The following is a 17856-nucleotide window of genomic DNA, read 5'->3' on the forward strand; positions in this document are numbered from 1 at the left end:
GTTGACCGGGGCGGCTCTAGCAGGGCAGAAATGTGACCAACTGACTTGTTGGAAAGGTGACATCCTATGACGGTGCCACATTGAAAGTCACTGAGCTCTTCAGTAAGGCCATTCTACTGCCCATGTTTGTCTATGGAGATTGCATGGCTGTGTGCTTGATTTTATACACCTGTCAGCAACGGGTGGGGCTGAAATAGCCGAATCCAATAATACTTTTGGCCAAGTAGTGGAACTTAGTTTTTTACACTACTTGACTCACCTTAAAAGGACAGGAAGGTCGGGACTGAAGTAATAAGACTCACCTTATTAAAGAAGAGGAAGGTCGGGACTGGGGAATAAGACTCACCTTAAAGAAGAGGAAGGTCGGGACTGGGGAATAAGACTCACCTTAAAGAAGAGGAAGGTCGGGACTGAGGTAATAAGACTCACCTTAAAGAAGAGGAAGGTAGGGACTGAGGTAATCTCATATTTCTCTGATACCTCTGGCACTGCTTCTGCCTCCAGCTGTAAGACAGAGAGGAGGGTAGGAGGGAGGAAGGGGTGGAGGGAGAGAGAGAGGAGGGAGGAAGGGGTGGAGGGAGAGAGAGAGAGGAGGAAGGAAGGGGTGGAGGGAGAGAGAGAGGAGGGTAGGAGGGAGGAAGGAAGGGATGAGGGAGAGAGAGAGGAGGGAAGGAGGGAGGAAGGGTGAGAGAGGAGAGAAGGAGGGAAGACGGGGTGGAGGGAGAGAGAGAGGAGGGAAGGAGGGAGGAAGGTTGAGAGAGAGGAGAGAAGGAGGGAAGACGGGGTGGAGGGAGAGAGAGGAGGGAAGGAGGGAGGAAGGGTGAGAGAGAGGAGGGAAGGAGGGAGGAAGGGTGAGAGAGAGGAGGGAGGAAGGGATGGGGAGAGAGAGAGAGAGGAGGGAAGGAGGGAGGAAGGAAGGGATGGAGAGAGAAAGGGGGAGGGAAGGAGGGAGGAAGGGGTGGAGGGAAGGGATGGAGGGAGAGAGAGGACAAAGCAAGGGAAGAGGAAGGGAGAAAGAGATGGAGTGAATGAGGGATCATCCACATAAATGTTGATACCCCTTTGTTCCCTTTCCAAGCCATCAAACAATGTCTGCATCCACACATGAAGAACCCCACTGCACCCTACTGAGTTTCCCCTCAACACTAGGTTTATTTAGCCAGCAGGCATCACCCTTCAGGGAGAAAATAAAGCACACATTCACCACTTTGATATGTCTAACAAGCAAGACAAATGAGAGAGCAGAACAGCACCATCTCCTGCTCTGCTCGGGGTGCTGTGATCTATGATTGGTGATGGATAGTTGCTTTGATCTTGACAGTGGTAATCCACCAGGATCAAATTAAAGGAACTGGTGTGACCACACACACCTCAAACTAACAGAGGAATAAAAATAGTTCCAAGTTTTCATTTACTTTAAAATCATTAAATATATATAAATATTTCTCACATGTTCAAGTGAATTCAATGTATAAAAAAACAATAGGCTACATGTGAGGAAACACCATGATGTTTCTGATATCAACAGGGGTTAACTTTTTTTAAAAAGGTCAAGTTAGCTACCGTCCTACACTGGAGCATCACACAAACAGGGCTTTTGAAGGTTTGTAATTTCACCATGAATTTCCAGAAACACCCCCCCCCCCCCAGGCAGAGGAAAGAAAACAAACATTGATGCACAAATTGACCCAGAAGAGATTGTTCAATCATATTTAGCGAGCACATATTGTAATCCATAAATCACTGACCCGGGTTGTCGCAGCCAGCCATTACAGACAGGCGATTACAGACTTCCCTTATTTCCTGCCTGGAGCAGAACTCTGCTGTTGGTGTTCCTGATCCATGAGGCATTATGGCCGACAGACACTTATAGGCCATATGAACACAACCTACATCAACGCAGTGAAATACTGCTATGAGAATGGAAACTAAATATTTATAGTAAAATGCTTGTTTCCATGTGACACGGGTAAGAACAGTGCTATTGATTGGTTAGAGACAAGCTAGGCTGGTACGGGAACTGCAGACTCGTATTGGAATATGTAGGAATATTGTTCATAATTTGGAGAGAAAAAAAATTACTTGAAACACAAATTAAGAAAAAAGCTGTTTTACAGTGTACAATATGTAGGATTAAATATCACTCGTCTAAATATTTATATATATGTATATATATATATATATATTTGTTTTACCTTTATTTAACTAGGCAAGTCAGTTAAGAACAAATTCTTATTTACAATGACAGTGGGTTAACTGCCTTGTTCAGGGGCAGAACAACAGATTTGTACCTTGTCAGCTCGGGGGTTTGAACTTGCAACCTTTCGGTTACTAGTTCAACACTCTAACCACTAGGCTACCCTGCCGCCTCTACACTCTAACCACTAGGCTACCCTGCCCCCTCTACACTCTAACCACTAGGCTACCCTGTCGCTACCCTCTCTCTCTATTCTTAATTTCATTCCTTTACTTCTGTGTGTTGTGTGTATTGTTGTGGAATTGTTAAGATATTACTTGTTAGATATTACTGCACTGTTGGGAGCTAGAAACACAAGCATTTCGCTACACCCGCAATAACATCTGCTAACCATGTGACCAATAACATCTGCTAAACATGTGACCAATAACATCTGCTAACCATGTGACCAATAACATCTGCTAAACATGTGTATGTGACAAATAACATTTGACAAAATAGCATGTGATTTAAAATGACACCATATTCCCTTATATAGTTAGTGTACAACATTGCACCTGTGGGCTCTGGTCAAAAGCAGTGGACTATGAACGTAATTCTACATCTCTTCAGAATACTCTAAAATCTCAGGATATAAAATAAAATGTGGGAAAAAAAACTTACAAATAAAGAATAATACCACTAACTTCTGATCTACAGCAATCTTTTAAGTGGACCACAAAACATATCAAATGTTTAACATGCTTAAATAAGGAGGGACAACAAACATATATATATATATATAAAGATAACTTTTTATTTATTTTATTTAACATTTACTTAACGAGGCACTCAACAATACTCAACGATATGAAATCTGATCCATTTAAATATTTAAATTTAAAACGGATCAATTTGATCCATATCTTCCCATGAATCTTCCAGTTAGAAGAAACCTCTTCAGAACGGAATGGATCCTGAAGGTTTTAGATGCATTCTGGGTAATACCAATCACCCCCCCCACCGAAGACATTATTTTTTTTATTTAAGAATGCTTGGCCATAATATACTGAATTAAATGGAATGTTTTTCATCTTCCTAAGTCTGAGGGTGGTTTAAACCTCAGTCTGTCCAATGGACAAACCTCTTAGAACAAAAAAATATGAACAATTGGATCTAGGGCTTTCGCAGTGACCATATTACCGCCACACCGGCAGTCATGAGTCAAGTCAAATTCAAAACTTCTATGTGACCGTTAAGTCATGGTAATCCCCTTTTATACACTATGCACATGCTTTGGTGGTACCCAACTACCATCAGGACCTAATGGCCTGGTACTCAGGGCTCTATTGTCCCTCCATCAGGTGCTAATGGTCTGGTACTCAGGGCTCTATTGTCCCTCCATCAGGTGCTAATGTCCTGGTACTCAGGGCTCTATTGTCCCTCCATCAGGACCTAATGACCTGGTACTCAGGGCTCTATTGTTCCTCCATCAGGTCCTAATGGCCTGGTACTCAGGGCTCTGTTGTCCCTCCATCAGGTCCTAATGGCCTGGTACTCAGGGCTCTAATGTCCCTCCATCAGGTTGCTAATAGTCTGGTACTCAGGGCTCTATTGTCCCTCCATCAGGTCCTAATGGCCTGGTACTCAGGGCTCTATTGTCCCTCCATCAGGTCCTAATGACCTGGTACTCAGGGCTCTATTGTCCCTCCATCAGGACCTAATGACCTGGTACTCAGAGCTCTGTTGTCCCTCCATCAGGTCCTAATGGCCTGGTACTCAGGGCTCTATTGTCCCTCCATCAGGTCCTAATGACCTGGTACTCAGGGCTCTATTGTCCCTCCATCAGGACCTAATGGCCTGGTACTCAGGGCTCTGTTGTCCCTCCATCAGGTCCTAATGGCCTGGTACTCAGGGCTCTAATGTCCCGCCATCAGGTTGCTAATAGTCTGGTAATCAGGGCTCTACTGTCCCTCCATCAGGTCCTAATGGCCTGGTACTCAGGGCTCTATTGTCCCTCCATCAGGTCCTAATGGCCTGGTACACATGGCTCTACTGTCCCTCCATCAGGTCCTAATGACCTGGTACTCAGGGCTCTACTGTCCCTCCATCAGGTCCTAATGACCTGGTACTCAGGGCTCTACTGTCCCTCCATCAGGTCCTAATGGCCTGGTACTCAGGGCTCTATTGTCCCTCCATCAGGTCCTAATGACCTGGTACTCAGGGCTCTATTGTTCCTCCATCAGGTCCTAATGTACTGGTACTCAGGGCCAAGGAACAAGGTTGGAGAGCCCGTGGCTTACAGAGTTTGGGTGGAATATCACTGGGTAGAATATCACTGGGTAGCTACAGGAACAAGGCTGGAGAGCCTGTGGCTTACAGCGTTTGGGTGGAATATCACTGGGCAGCTGCAGGAACAAGGCTGGAGAGCCCGTGGCTTACAGAGTTTGGGTAGAATATCACTGGGTAGCTACAGGAACAAGGTTGGAGAGCCCGTGGCTTACAGAGTTTGGGAAGAATATCACTGGGTAGCTGCAGGAACAAGGCTGGAGAGCCCGTGGCTTACAGAGTTTGGGTGGAATATCACTGGGTAGCTACAGGAACAAGGTTGGAGAGCCCGTGGCTTACAGAGTTTGGGTGGAATATCACTGGGTAGCTGCAGGAACAAGGTTGGAGAGCCCGTGGCTTACAGAGTTTGGGTAGAATATCACTTGTCGGGCAGCGAGAACATGAAAACAGTGGAGTGAAATAAGTGTTGTTATATGTATTTCTCAGCTGCTTTAAAACCCAAGTATCCGACAAAACGGACTGGTGGGAAAGCTGGCGGGTCTCCATTCACTATTAGAGTACATACAGATAACATGCATTTTCCCCTGTTCCTGCCCCCTGTTCCTGTTCCTGCCCTCTGTTCCTGCCCCCTGTCCCTGCCCCCTGTTCCTGTCCCTGCCCCCTGTTCCTGCCCCCTGTTCCTGCCCCCTGTTCCTGTTCCTACCCCCTGTTCCTGTTCCTACCCCCTGTTCCTGTTCCTGCCCCTGTTCCTGCCCCCTGCCCCCCGTTCCTGCCCCCTGTTCCTGCCCCCCGACCCCTGTTCCTGTCCCCTGTTCCTGCCCCCCGACCCCTGCCCCCCGACCCCTGTTCCTGTCCCCTGTTCCTGTCCCCTGCCCCCTGTTCCTCCCCCCCTGTTCCTGCCCCCTGTTCCTGCCCCCCTGTTCCTACACCCTGTTCCTGCCCCCCTGTTCCTACCCCCTGTTCCTGCCCCCCTGTTCCTGCCCCCCTGTTCCTACCCCCTGTTCCTGCCCCCTGTTCCTGCCCCCTGTTCCTGCCCCCTGTTCCTGCCCCCTGTTCCTACCCCCTGTTCCTGCCCCCCTGTTCCTGCCCCTTGATAATGGGCCATTCTAAATGGAAAGTCATTTGCCATACTAGTAAAGACGAGATTAAATTGAGAATAGTCTGGTGGGTAAAAACATGACCACTTGATGAGAGAACAGCTGTGCAGCCTGAGGCAAGGAACAAGAGCACAAGCTTTTTTCCCTCAACTTTCTCAACTCATCAATAGTCTATTGTCCCATCATGCAGCCTATGTATGTTTTGATTTCTAAGACGATCTAAAGTGTGTATCATTCACAACTACAGCTGCTGAATAACTCTAAGTCTAGTGTTTAGGACCTGTTTCAAATGGTGACTTCTACACTCAACAAAGTGGCCACTTCCTATCTATTTGTTGTTGAAATAGCCACTTCCTATCTATTTGTTGTTGAAATAGCCACTTCCTATCTATTTGTTGTTGAAATAGCCACTTCCTATCTATTTTTTGTTGAAATAGCCACTTCCTATCTATTTTTTGTTGAAATAGCCACTTCCTATCTATTTGTTGTTGAAATAGCCACTTCCTATCTATTTGTTGTTGAAATAGCCACTTCCTATCTATTTGTTGTTGAAATAGCCACTTCCTATCTATTTGTTGTTGAAATAGCCACTTCCTATCTATTTGTTGTTGAAATAGCCACTTCCTATCTATTTGTTGTTGAAATAGCCACTTCCTATCTATTTGTTGTTGAAATAGCCACTTCCTATCTATTTGTTGTTGAAATAGCCACTTCCAAAGTTTAAAACAACAACTTTGTTTCTATTGAACAAATAAAGGCATTTTAATTAATTATATGAAGAGGGCCTTGGTCCTCTCTTTTTGATGACCAATTTACCCCTTTTACCAAAGAGCACCTTCTATCTACCAAAATGTACTATTGTGTACCTTAGTAGCGCTTCCCTTCCTCCTCTTTCTACTACCAAAGAGCACCTTCTGTCTACCAAAATGTACTATTGTGTACCTTAGTAGCGCTTCCCTTCCTCCTCTTTCTACTACCAAAGAGCACCTTCTGTCTAGCAAAATGTACTATTGTGTACCTTAGTAGCGCTTCCCTTCCTCCTCTTTCTACTACCAAAGAGCACCTTCTGTCTAGCAAAATGTACTATTGTGTACCTTAGTAGCGCTTCCCTTCCTCCTCTTTCTACTACCAAAGAGCACCTTCTATCTACCAAAATGTACTATTGTGTACCTTAGTAGCGCTTCCCTTCCTCCTCTTTCTACTACCAAAGAGCACCTTCTGTCTACCAAAATGTACTATTGTGTACCTTAGTAGCGCTTCCCTTCCTCCTCTTTCTACTACCAAAGAGCACCTTCTGTCTACCAAAATGTACTATTGTGTACCTTAGTAGCGCTTCCCTTCCTCCTCTTTCTACTACCAAAGAGCACCTTCTGTCTAGCAAAATGTACTATTGTGTACCTTAGTAGCGCTTCCCTTCCTCCTCTTTCTACTAGTTATAGCCACTTCCTATGTTCACTCGCTCCATAACGGGAAACACATCCGTCTTAATGTATTCAGATAACTTCAATTATATTCTTCTTAGTATTAAATCATATAATATAAAATAATAGCACAGGACTTATAAATATATATTGTCTGCTAAATGAACTAGCTGACTTTGGCAAGGAGCAGAATTAGATCACAGCCACAGTAGACCAACTCATATTCTGTTCTTCTGAAATACATTTCCTTCATATCATCATGTTTCTTTAGACCTGAATCAAAATAAATCCTGGATTTATTGTGACGGTGTAATATCACATTTATTTATTAGACAATTTTTTTTATGTGATGTTCCAATGGCGCATCAGTGGCTTGTATGATGGAGGCCTGGAGATGCTCAACGTGTTGAATGTCTCATGACTGCCACAGCCAAAACCAAGACTTAAAAAATAACAGATGTTGGAGGGAATTTTGGAACATAACTAACAAAATAACTTGTATGCTTAAATTCAGTACAAACTAAAATGTACAGAATTCATTATACAAGAGACAAAAATTCATAAATTCTACAGCACAACGGCAGAGTCATGTCTTTAAGTGTAACACTAATTAATGACTCAATAATCCATGCCTTCTGGGAATGTTGTGATGTCATAAAGTGATGGGCGGAGACAGAATGTTGGCTGTCAGAAGTATTGTCAATGTAAATGTACTTGTAATTCCTCTGTCTGCATATTTCAAGACATGTCAGATTAGGGGGCAGTGAGATGCCCGATGGGTTGTACTATAACTCTTCTCGTTAACTATTTTTGGAAAAACGTATATTTCAAACCTGGAAATCAAGCAATACTCCATTGTTAAGACAATGGAAAAATCATATGCTTCATCAAATCAAATCAAATTTTATTTGTCACATACACATGATTAGCAGATGTTAATGCGAGTGTAGCGAAATGCTTGTGCTTCTAGTTCCGACAATGCAGTAATAACAAGTAATCTAACTAACAATTCCAAAACTACTGTCTTGTACACAGTGTAAGGGGATAAAGAATATGTACATAAGGATATATGAATGAGTGATGGTACAGAGCAGCATAGGCAAGATACAGTAGATGGTATCGGGTACAGTATGTACAAATGAGATGAGTATGTAAACAAAGTGGCATAGTATAGTATAAAGTGGCTAGTGATACATGTATTACATAAGGATACCGTCGATGATATAGAGTACAGTATATACGTATGCGTATGAGATGAATAATGTAGGGTAAGTAACATTTATATAAGGTAGCATTGTTTAAAGTGGCTAGTGATATATTTACATCATTTCCCATCAATTCCCATTATTAAAGTGGCTGGAGTTGAGTCAGTGTCAGTGTGTTGGCAGCAGCCACTCAGTGTTAGTGGTGGCTGTTTAACAGTCTGATGGCCTTGAGATAGAAGCTGTTTTTCAGTCTCTCGGTCCCAGCTTTGATGCACCTGTACTGACCTCGCCTTCTGGATGATAGCGGGGAGAACAGGCAGTGGCTCGGGTGGTTGATGTCCTTGATGATCTTTATGGCCTTCCTGTGACATCGGGTGGTGTAGGTGTCCTGGAGGGCAGGTAGTTTGCCCCCGGTGATGCGTTGTGCAGACCTCACTACCCTCTGGAGAGCCTTACGGTTGAGGGCAGTGCAGTTGCCATACCAGGCGGTGATACAGCCCGCCAGGATGCTCTCGATTGTGCATCTGTAGAAGTTTGTGAGTGCTTTTGGTGACAAGCCAAATTTCTTCAGCCTCCTGAGGTTGAAGAGGCGCTGCTGCGCCTTCTTCACGATGCTGTCTGTGTGAGTGGACCAATTCAGTTTGTCTGTGATGTGTATGCCGAGGAACTTAAAACTTGCTACCCTCTCCACTACTGTTCCATCGATGTGGATAGGGGGGTGTTCCCTCTGCTGTTTCCTGAAGTCCACAATCATCTCCTTAGTTTTGTTGACGTTGAGTGTGAGGTTGTTTTCCTGACACCACACTCCGAGGGCCCTCACCTCCTCCCTGTAGGCCGTCTCATCGTTGTTGGTAATCAAGCCTACCACTGTTGTGTCGTCCGCAAACTTGATGATTGAGTTGGAGGCGTGCGTGGCCACGCAGTCGTGGGTGAACAGGGAGTACAGGAGAGGGCTCAGAACGCAACCTTGTGGGGCCCCAGTGTTGAGGATCAGCGGGGAGGAGATGTTGTTGCCTACCCTCACCACCTGGGGGCGGCCCGTCAGGAAGTCCAGTACCCAGTTGCACAGGGCGGGGTCGAGACCCAGGGTCTCGAGCTTGATGACGAGCTTGGAGGGTACTATGGTGTTGAATGCCGAGCTGTAGTCGATGAACAGCATTCTCACATAGGTATTCCTCTTGTCCAGATGGGTTAGGGCAGTGTGCAGTGTGGTTGAGATTGCATCGTCTGTGGACCTATTTGGGCGGTAAGCAAATTGGAGTGGGTCTAGGGTGTCAGGTAGGGTGGAGGTGATATGGTCCTTGACTAGTCTCTCAAAGCACTTCATGATGACGGATGTGAGTGCTACGGGGCGGTAGTCATTTAGCTCAGTTACCTTAGCTTTCTTGGGAACAGGAACAATGGTGGCCCTCTTGAAGCATGTGGGAACAGCAGACTGGTATAGGGATTGATTGAATATGTCCGTAAACACACCGGCCAGCTGGTCTGCGCATGCTCTGAGGGCGCGGCTGGGGATGCCGTCTGGGCCTGCAGCCTTGCGAGGGTTAACACGTTTAAATGTCTTACTCACCTCGGCTGCAGTGAAGGAGAGACCGCATGTTTTCGTTGCAGGCCGTGTCAGTGGCACTGTATTGTCCTCAAAGCGGGCAAAAAAGTTATTTAGTCTGCCTGGGAGCAAGACATCCTGGTCCGTGACTGGGCTGGGTTTCTTCCTGTAGTCCGTGATTGACTGTAGACCCTGCCACATGCCTCTTGTGTCTGAGCCGTTGAATTGAGATTCTACTTTGTCTCTGTACTGGCGCTTAGCTTGTTTGATAGCCTTGCGGAGGGAATAGCTGCACTGTTTGTATTCGGTCATGTTACCAGACACCTTGCCCTGATTAAAAGCAGTGGTTCGCGCTTTCAGTTTCACACGAATGCTGCCATTAATCCACGGTTTCTGGTTAGGGAATGTTTTAATCGTTGCTATGGGAACGACATCTTCAACGCACGTTCTAATGAACTCGCACACCGAATCAGCGTATTCGTCAATGTTATTATCTGACGCAATACGAAACATCTCCCAGTCCACGTGATGGAAGCAGTCTTGGAGTGTGGAGTCAGCTTGGTCGGACCAGCGTTGGACAGACCTCAGCGTGGGAGCCTCTTGTTTTAGTTTCTGTCTGTAGGCAGGGATCAACAAAATGGAGTCGTGGTCAGCTTTTCCGAAAGGGGGGCGGGGCAGGGCCTTATATGCGTCGCGGAAGTTAGAGTAACAATGGTCCAAGGTCTTTCCTCCCCTGGTTGCGCAATCGATATGCTGATAAAATTTGGGGAGTCTTGTTTTCAGATTAGCCTTGTTAAAATCCCCAGCTACAATGAATGCAGCCTCCGGATAAATTGTTTCCAGTTTGCAGAGAGTTAAATAAAGTTCGTTCAGAGCCATCGATGTGTCTGCTTGGGGGGGGATATATACGGCTGTGATTATAATCGAAGAGAATTCTCTTGGTAGATAATGCGGTCTACATTTATCTACACATTGAAAGAGCGTGGGCGATGTAGAGGAACAAAATGGCAGAGAGTAGAGAACAGGTGGTTCTGGGCAGGAGTGATGTTGTTCATGTTTGTCTATGGCATTATTTAGGATGCTTAAGACAGAAGCTTATACTATCCTGAATAAAACAATTTAACAGTGCAGAAAGTGTGCTTTCACATTTTAAAAATATTTTTAAAGTGTGCCTTCTAATGGGATTCGACCTCACGACGTTCAACTACCTGACCATCCCCATAGTTCCCTACTCTACCTGCTCCACTACCGGTCAGCTGAAACTACATTTGTAAGTACGGTGTCCAATAGAGGTCAGTGTGTTTGAAAGCAGCTTTGAATAGAAGAAAACACCGGAAGCACGAAGAAATCAGTGGGATCTCACACTCTGCAACACACGGTTTGAGAAAGCAAGTGATCAAACGATGCTTCGGATATTGAGGACGCACTTCTGAAAAAAAGAGATGGACACCTCGACACATTGTGCTTCAAAGTTAGCTGCTTAGCGATTTCGACTCATGCCTCGAAGCTCCGGTATCCAATTCAACATCACTACATGCAACATCCATCACAAGGTATAGTATGTATATCAGGCATCGTGTAACCTCCATCACAAGGTGTGTATCAGGCATCGTGTAACCTCCATCACAAGGTATAGTATGTGTATCAGGCATCGTGTAACCTCCATCACAAGGTGTGTATCAGGCATCGTGTAACCTCCATCACAAGGTATAGTATGTGTATCAGGCATCGTATAACCTCCATCACAAGGTATAGTATGTGTATCAGGCATCGTGTAACCTCCATCACAAGGTATAGTATGTGTATCAGGCATCATGTAACCTCCATCACAAGGTATAGTATGTGTATCAGGCCTCGTGTAACCTCCATCACAAGGTATAGTATTTGTATCAGGCATCATGTAACCTCCATCACAAGGTATAGTATGTACCTTGACAAACATGGTGTGTTTGTTCTCCTTTGCCAGCTCTCCCATCACATCGTTCATCTGACTGCACTGAGGGGCCCATGCTGCCTGGAAGTGGACCACCGTCAAGAACCTGGTGGAACAGAAAAGTCCCATTAGATTGGAACGGTGATGTTCAGTTGGTCAGTGATCTTGTGCATGATCATCGTTGTATGGCAAGTAAGAATGAACGGATGTCAGTTAGCTCGGCCTATTGATGGTAGACAGTAGATGGCAAGTGTGCATGCATGTCCTACATTTTTAGTGCACCGATGAGGCTCAAGGAAGAGACAGGGGTCAGATCTCAGCATAGCAATAATAGGTATACACCATCAATAGGCTGAGCTAAATGACATCCTTTAATTCTTACTCCCCATACACTGATGATCATGCACGAGATCACTGACCAACTGAACATCACATGACTAGGACACTGGATCACAACAGGTCGTCTGGAATTAAACATTATTTTTATAGCCTACTTGTAAATGATGGATTTCAAAAGGACAATAACTGAATGGACCTAGTTAGCAACCTAACTCTGAAATGGGCAGGCACCTGATGTGATGTAGGATAACACTAGTCATGTCTGATAAAGGGGGGTTAATCTCTCCCTTTCATATAAGGGCTAAACCTAACGTTACATTATCAGGCATAGAATATCGGGCATGATCTAATGGCCTAATAGAAAAGGTCGCCTAGCCCTGCCATATCGTGACAGAGAAATCCACATGAGTTCAAGACACAAGAGCCTGACTGTTTATATCAGGTAACACACATCAGCGTGTACAATGATCAATTACATTCACACCATGTACAATAAACATGTATGTTATTAGCTAGCATGCAAAAGCAAATATCCGCTAAAATAGCTAGCTAGTTAGTTGCACTTTCATTTGGAGCAGCTAGACAACATTAGCTAGTTATCATTCCATCTAACATGGTGAAGCTACATCACGCTAGCTAACGCTAGATTTCGATATAACAGAAAAGTAGCTATCACAGTAAGCTAAATATCACACGGGGCCTATTTGAATGAAAATCATTCAATGGCTAATGGCTTCAATGTCATGTTATGAAATGATACACATACTTGCCAGCCTTTGATAGCAAGTCCTCAAACTGCTGCGAGGATGTTGCCTCCACTAAAGTCGCCATGTTTTCAGACGTGTGTAATCGCTCACCGAGTGATTGTGTTCTATGTGGATTTCCAGAAGACACAAATCTTACTGTTCTTTCAGACGTGTGTAATCGCTCACTGAGTGATTGTGTTCTATGTGGATTTCCAGAAGACACAAACCTTACTGTTCTTTCAGACGTGTGTAATCGCTCACCGAGTGATTGTGTTCTATGTGGATTTCCAGCAGACACAAACCTTACTGTTCTTTCAGACGTGTGTAATCGCTCACCGAGTGATTGTGTTCTATGTGGATTTCCAGCAGACACAAACCTTACTGTTTATGCTTGTTAAGACTGAGCTGAACCGGGGGTCGGATCGCAATATCATGGTTAATATGAAAAACACAGTGAAACCCTGCGCTAGATAAGAGTCTGAAAACGTACCTCCATGCAGGGGATGGGATATGTCCCTGTACTCCAACATGAGGACTACAGTGGCATATCACATCCCATGCATGGAGGTACATTTTCCCGAACCATATCTCACCTGGCTCCATAGTGAATGTAATGATGACTTTCCGACCCCAGTGCAGCTCAGTGTAAACAAGCTAATGGTACAGTCGGTATATTCTAGCAACTATATGGATGGAACAAGACATAACTACCTACAGAGTCGGTCTATGACTGATCTATGAACTAAAATGAATAACCAGCATGTAAAATATAATTATAATAATAATTATAATGGAGAAAATGTGTTGAGCATGCATTTGGTAGCGGGGGTAAATTGTCCTCATATTCCACAAATAAATCAAATCAATGGTATTTAATAAAGCGCGTTTTACATCAGCCACTGTCACAAAGTGCTGTCCAGAAAGGCCCCCCGCTACTTGGAAACGGGGACGACACTTTGAAGAGTCAGAAGCAGAGGAATCAAGAGGACGGTTGCCGTGTCCTTGCGGTAGAAAAGCGAACTGAAAGTGAAATAGTGAACCAGCTAACAAGGTAGCCAGAGATCGAACCGTTTTGTAGCCACTTCTCTAGTTGCAATTTCATTGATTTGTGGAATCGCAGCCGGACGTTTCTGAAAAGACCTCGTTAGTATTGAACTAGTTAGCGACACTGGACGTGTTGTGTATGTTTGCTTGCCAGATATCTAACGTTACTGTTACCTTTTGACATTTTGTTATTACATTCAGTCGATAGATACTAAAACTAGGTGTAATAATCTTCCACAACCATGGAATATATGACAGCCCTCCAGAAGAAGAGACGCCACGAAGGAGACCTTCAAACCCGAAAAGATTGCCAAGCGGTATGACGGTAACCGTCCTTATTAAAAACCAGTTTATAGCCTTGAAACCCGACGTTGAATTGCATTGAACGATTAACGATGAAATACAATTCTATTCAACAACATTGTGGATTGTAGAGAGACCGTGAGAGGAAACTTCCCTGATTCAAGAGCTCATTTCTGTCCGGCGAAGAATTCAATGCAATTCAACGTCGGGTTTCCAATGTTAAACAGTAACCTTTTGCTTTACTGGAAACATTATTGCTATTGGTGTATTTCTATAGTTGAGCTAACACCAGTCTAGCTATCTGGCTATTGAAATAGCTGTCCAGTTGGCTTGTTGCTATTTTTAGGCTAAATCAGTTAATAGTGATGTATTGGTTATCACGTGTGCATGTATTTGTGATTGCTACTCGTTTAGCTAACCTTGCATGGATATTTGGTTGTATGGGAGCTAGCTAAGCTAAGCTAACTCATAGGGAACGAACGTGTTTACAAAATGTAGAAGCACGTGTCACTATGAATACGTGCTACACAGTCTCTCATGAAGAAACGCTATCTTAGTACATTAGCTAAGTGCACGCATGCCTATAACCACTTAGCTAACTAGCTCGATCATTATTACCTGTCACGTTACACAACTATGCTGCATTGTTTGAATCCTCAGAAACGACTGTGCAACGGAGCGGGAGTCTGCGTCCAGGTTGAACATGGCGGGATGGTGACTGACGGTGCCATGGATGCCAGCATGCAACAGCAGGGTGTCCCAAACATCGGTGTCGGCATCAACCACCCAGCTTCTAACGTGGTAGATATGCGTATTCAATTATTTTGGAATATATATATATATATAGTTGAATATGCAAAATATATTTAGCATATTCAACTATTTTGGATACTTTTGTTGCTACAGTCTAGGCCTATATTTGAAAGGAGTTGGCCTCCCACATGCATTGCAGGAGTGTTTTTACGGTCCATGTTTTCCTCCTTGAATGATGATGACGCTGGAGTCGTAATAAAGGTTCATAGGTCAAGCAGTAAGGGACACTAGGCGTATCCATGACAACATGCTTCCTCAATATCTTTATCTCTATAAGGTGTAGCCTTGGCTATCTTTACGACAGTTTTTTTCCCTCACTGCTGGTGATGTCAAGGAAGCAATAACTGTTTGGGAAATTGCATCTCATCCTTACCCAAGGAATGTGGCTAGTGCCACAATGTTGACATTTATATTTGTGTATCTTTTCACTCCACTGTGGATTTGTCCTTCTGTCATAATTCATTTTAGTTTGAATAGTCTTGTCTTCTATGCAGTGTTTATCCTCAAAAATGTTTTATTGCAGAACTACAATATGACAATCCGTTAAATGAATCGAGTGTAATTATTGCCGTAGTAACCCTCCAGGCTCTTGTTTTCTCTTGTACAGGTCTATGCAGTCCAAGGCAGCCAATGTTGTAATCGGTGCCTGGCAGGAGAGCCCGTAAGTAGTGTCCTGATTTTTTTGCCTGAACATATCCCAGTAGTGACTGATATCATATGTCAGTGTCTAGGCCTATAACCCAGCATTTTGTACAAGCCATCCAGAAACACCAAAACAAATGTCTCATCAGTGGCAATTGTGGATTTAACAGCTATAGCACATATAGTCAAACATTCCTTATAACTAATATGGGATATTATGTCTCTTACTTTGGGGACAATTGTTGCACCTATAAAATCAACGTAATAAAAGATGCCTATTTTAGAAGGGTTGGCCCTCGGGCTAAAGAACCTACCATATTGACCATGGAGCCCTTTGCTCTTCATGCTCACCTTGGGCCGAGTCGGCGTTCTGGATTTTCTAATGTTAAACGGGTTAATCAGTCCCTCCAGGTTTCTGCAATTACTTTTATTTATTCATTTATTTATTGCTAAATCAATAATTCCCTGCGTATTATGCGGGGGGGCTTGTAAATTTGACCAATCACTGCACTCTTTCCACGTGCAAAAGTCAAATCATCGCAATGTTGTCACACAAACCAGGCCCATCGCCGCAGTACAAAAATAGGGCTTGCAATTTCAACCAATCGGAGTCCATTTACTGCATAATATGTTTAAATGAAGCCACACCTCTTATCCCCCCCCCCCCCCCCCCCCCCCCCCCTCGTCAGCTCAGTTTCACGACAAATTGGACTAAATCATAGCATATTGCCATGCAAAATGTCAGGGTTGCCGCAGCAAAATCAAGCCGTTTGCTCTGCAAAAATCCCATCAAAATGCTGGAGGGACTGATTAATGAACATGACATGGGTTCAGTCCCAAATGGCACCCTATTCCCTATGTAGTGCACTACCCTATTCCCTATGTAGTGCACTACCCTATTCCATATGTAGTGCACTACCCTATTCCCTATAGTGCACTACCCTATTCCCTATATAGTGCACTACCCTATTCCCTATACAGTGCACTGTTCCCCACATAGTGCACTATATAGTGGAGAGGGTGCCATTTGGAATGCTACCATCATGTAAACTGTTTATTCCATAAAGATTACCTGTGTCACATAATGAGTCTCTTCTCAGGGCCACATTAACCACATCATGGGGTATTGATCGGTTATCGTCATGATCAGAGATCGTTTGAAGACCTGAAGGATCCTTGAGGATGAAGAGACGGATCGATTGATTGAGTGCTTGATCAAGCCATTGTGTATGTGGCTGTGAACCGTTTTATCAGTGTGCCTTGCCTTTTCTAGCTGTTATTAACCACAAACACTGTACTGCTTCATGTACAGCCTCGCATGTTTCCACTACCTAACACTGGTATGGGGAAAATGGCTACTAACCAGACAGTAGACATGACGATTTCATACCATCTTACTAACATTCTGTTTGAATGGAAAGATAACCACTACAGTGTAGTCTACACACAACCATAAGGAAGGAGCCATCAAGCCACAATTAATACTGTAACTTTACACTGTAATGTGGATACTCCTTTAAAGTCAATGGATGTGTTTTTTAAAAATAAAAAACTTATTGTCCCAGTATCAAGACTGCTTTCTAAAGCTGCCAGAAAATATACATGTAAATAGTAATATTGATAAGTAAAAAACGTTTTAAAGTTATATAATTGTTAACCTTTTTAGAAATGGATAATCCTGTCTGCAAATATATTTTTGTGAAATAAATATTTTATATATTTTTCTAACATGTAATTGGCTGAATATAAAATAAGAAGTTTGTAACCAATATTTGTGCTAATCGTTTAATTTTGGATAGTGTCCTGAATTGTGTTAATCTCATGAACGTTTTCAGCCGGTTTTCAATGGTTTGATCTGCACTTGAAATGTAGAGCCGTTTTGACAATGATTTGTCTGTTTCCCACTAGATTTGGTTTTGTGTCGTCTTAGAATGATTTGTCTGTTTCCCACTAGATTTGGTTTTGTGTCGTCTTAGAATGATTTGAAGCCAATTTCCACCTTGCCAAGCAGTGAGTTTTATAGTTGATGCTGTTAAATTTCAGGTTATGACTCAATGTAATAGTTTATTTTTAGTACTAGGAAAAACAACTTTCAATAAAGTATGATTTTGATGAACAATGTGTGGACATTTAGATGTGTTTTTGTCATTCAAAAAAGTGTTTTATATGAAGTTTATTTCCAGATGTCATCTATTCATGGGCTTCTGCTGCCTGCTGTACATTGTGGATCTTTACCCTTCGGCAGTCTGGTATGTTAACTAGTGAATTATATGTGAACAGCATTTATTCTGTTTAATTTTAG

General features: G+C 43.5%; 2 protein-coding genes across 3 annotated transcripts in view; one reads left to right on the forward strand and one right to left on the reverse strand.

Moving 5' to 3' along the window:
* The window catches only part of LOC139381813 (glutaredoxin 3-like), a 37247-nt gene extending 24385 nt beyond the window's left edge, over positions 1 to 12862 (reverse strand). Inside the window, exons 1-3 of one of the 2 annotated variants that reach the window (XR_011628580.1) lie at positions 12773 to 12855; positions 11665 to 11773; positions 430 to 504 (exon numbers count right to left, since the gene is read on the reverse strand). Coding sequence is in view for 1 of the 2 variants with exons in the window: in XM_071125590.1 (XP_070981691.1) it covers positions 430 to 504; positions 11665 to 11773; positions 12773 to 12837 (249 nt within the window). In the remaining variant the exon portion in view is untranslated. Of the gene's footprint in view, positions 1 to 429; positions 505 to 11664; positions 11774 to 12772 lie in introns of both variants that reach the window. The other variant, XM_071125590.1, reaches the window with a different exon arrangement.
* An 843-nt stretch (positions 12863 to 13705) lies between these two features.
* Positions 13706 to 17670, forward strand: LOC139381717 (uncharacterized). The gene is made up of 4 exons (XM_071125443.1): positions 13706 to 14113; positions 14760 to 14900; positions 15520 to 15573; positions 16655 to 17670. Exons 1-4 carry the CDS (start codon positions 14039 to 14041, stop codon positions 16682 to 16684), a joined length of 300 nt encoding a protein of 99 aa, XP_070981544.1. The 5' UTR covers positions 13706 to 14038; the 3' UTR covers positions 16685 to 17670.
* The last annotated feature ends 186 nt before the right edge of the window (positions 17671 to 17856 follow it).

Source organism: Oncorhynchus clarkii, chromosome 23 (genome assembly GCF_045791955.1).
Source record: "Oncorhynchus clarkii lewisi isolate Uvic-CL-2024 chromosome 23, UVic_Ocla_1.0, whole genome shotgun sequence".
Taxonomy (NCBI): domain Eukaryota; kingdom Metazoa; phylum Chordata; class Actinopteri; order Salmoniformes; family Salmonidae; genus Oncorhynchus; species Oncorhynchus clarkii.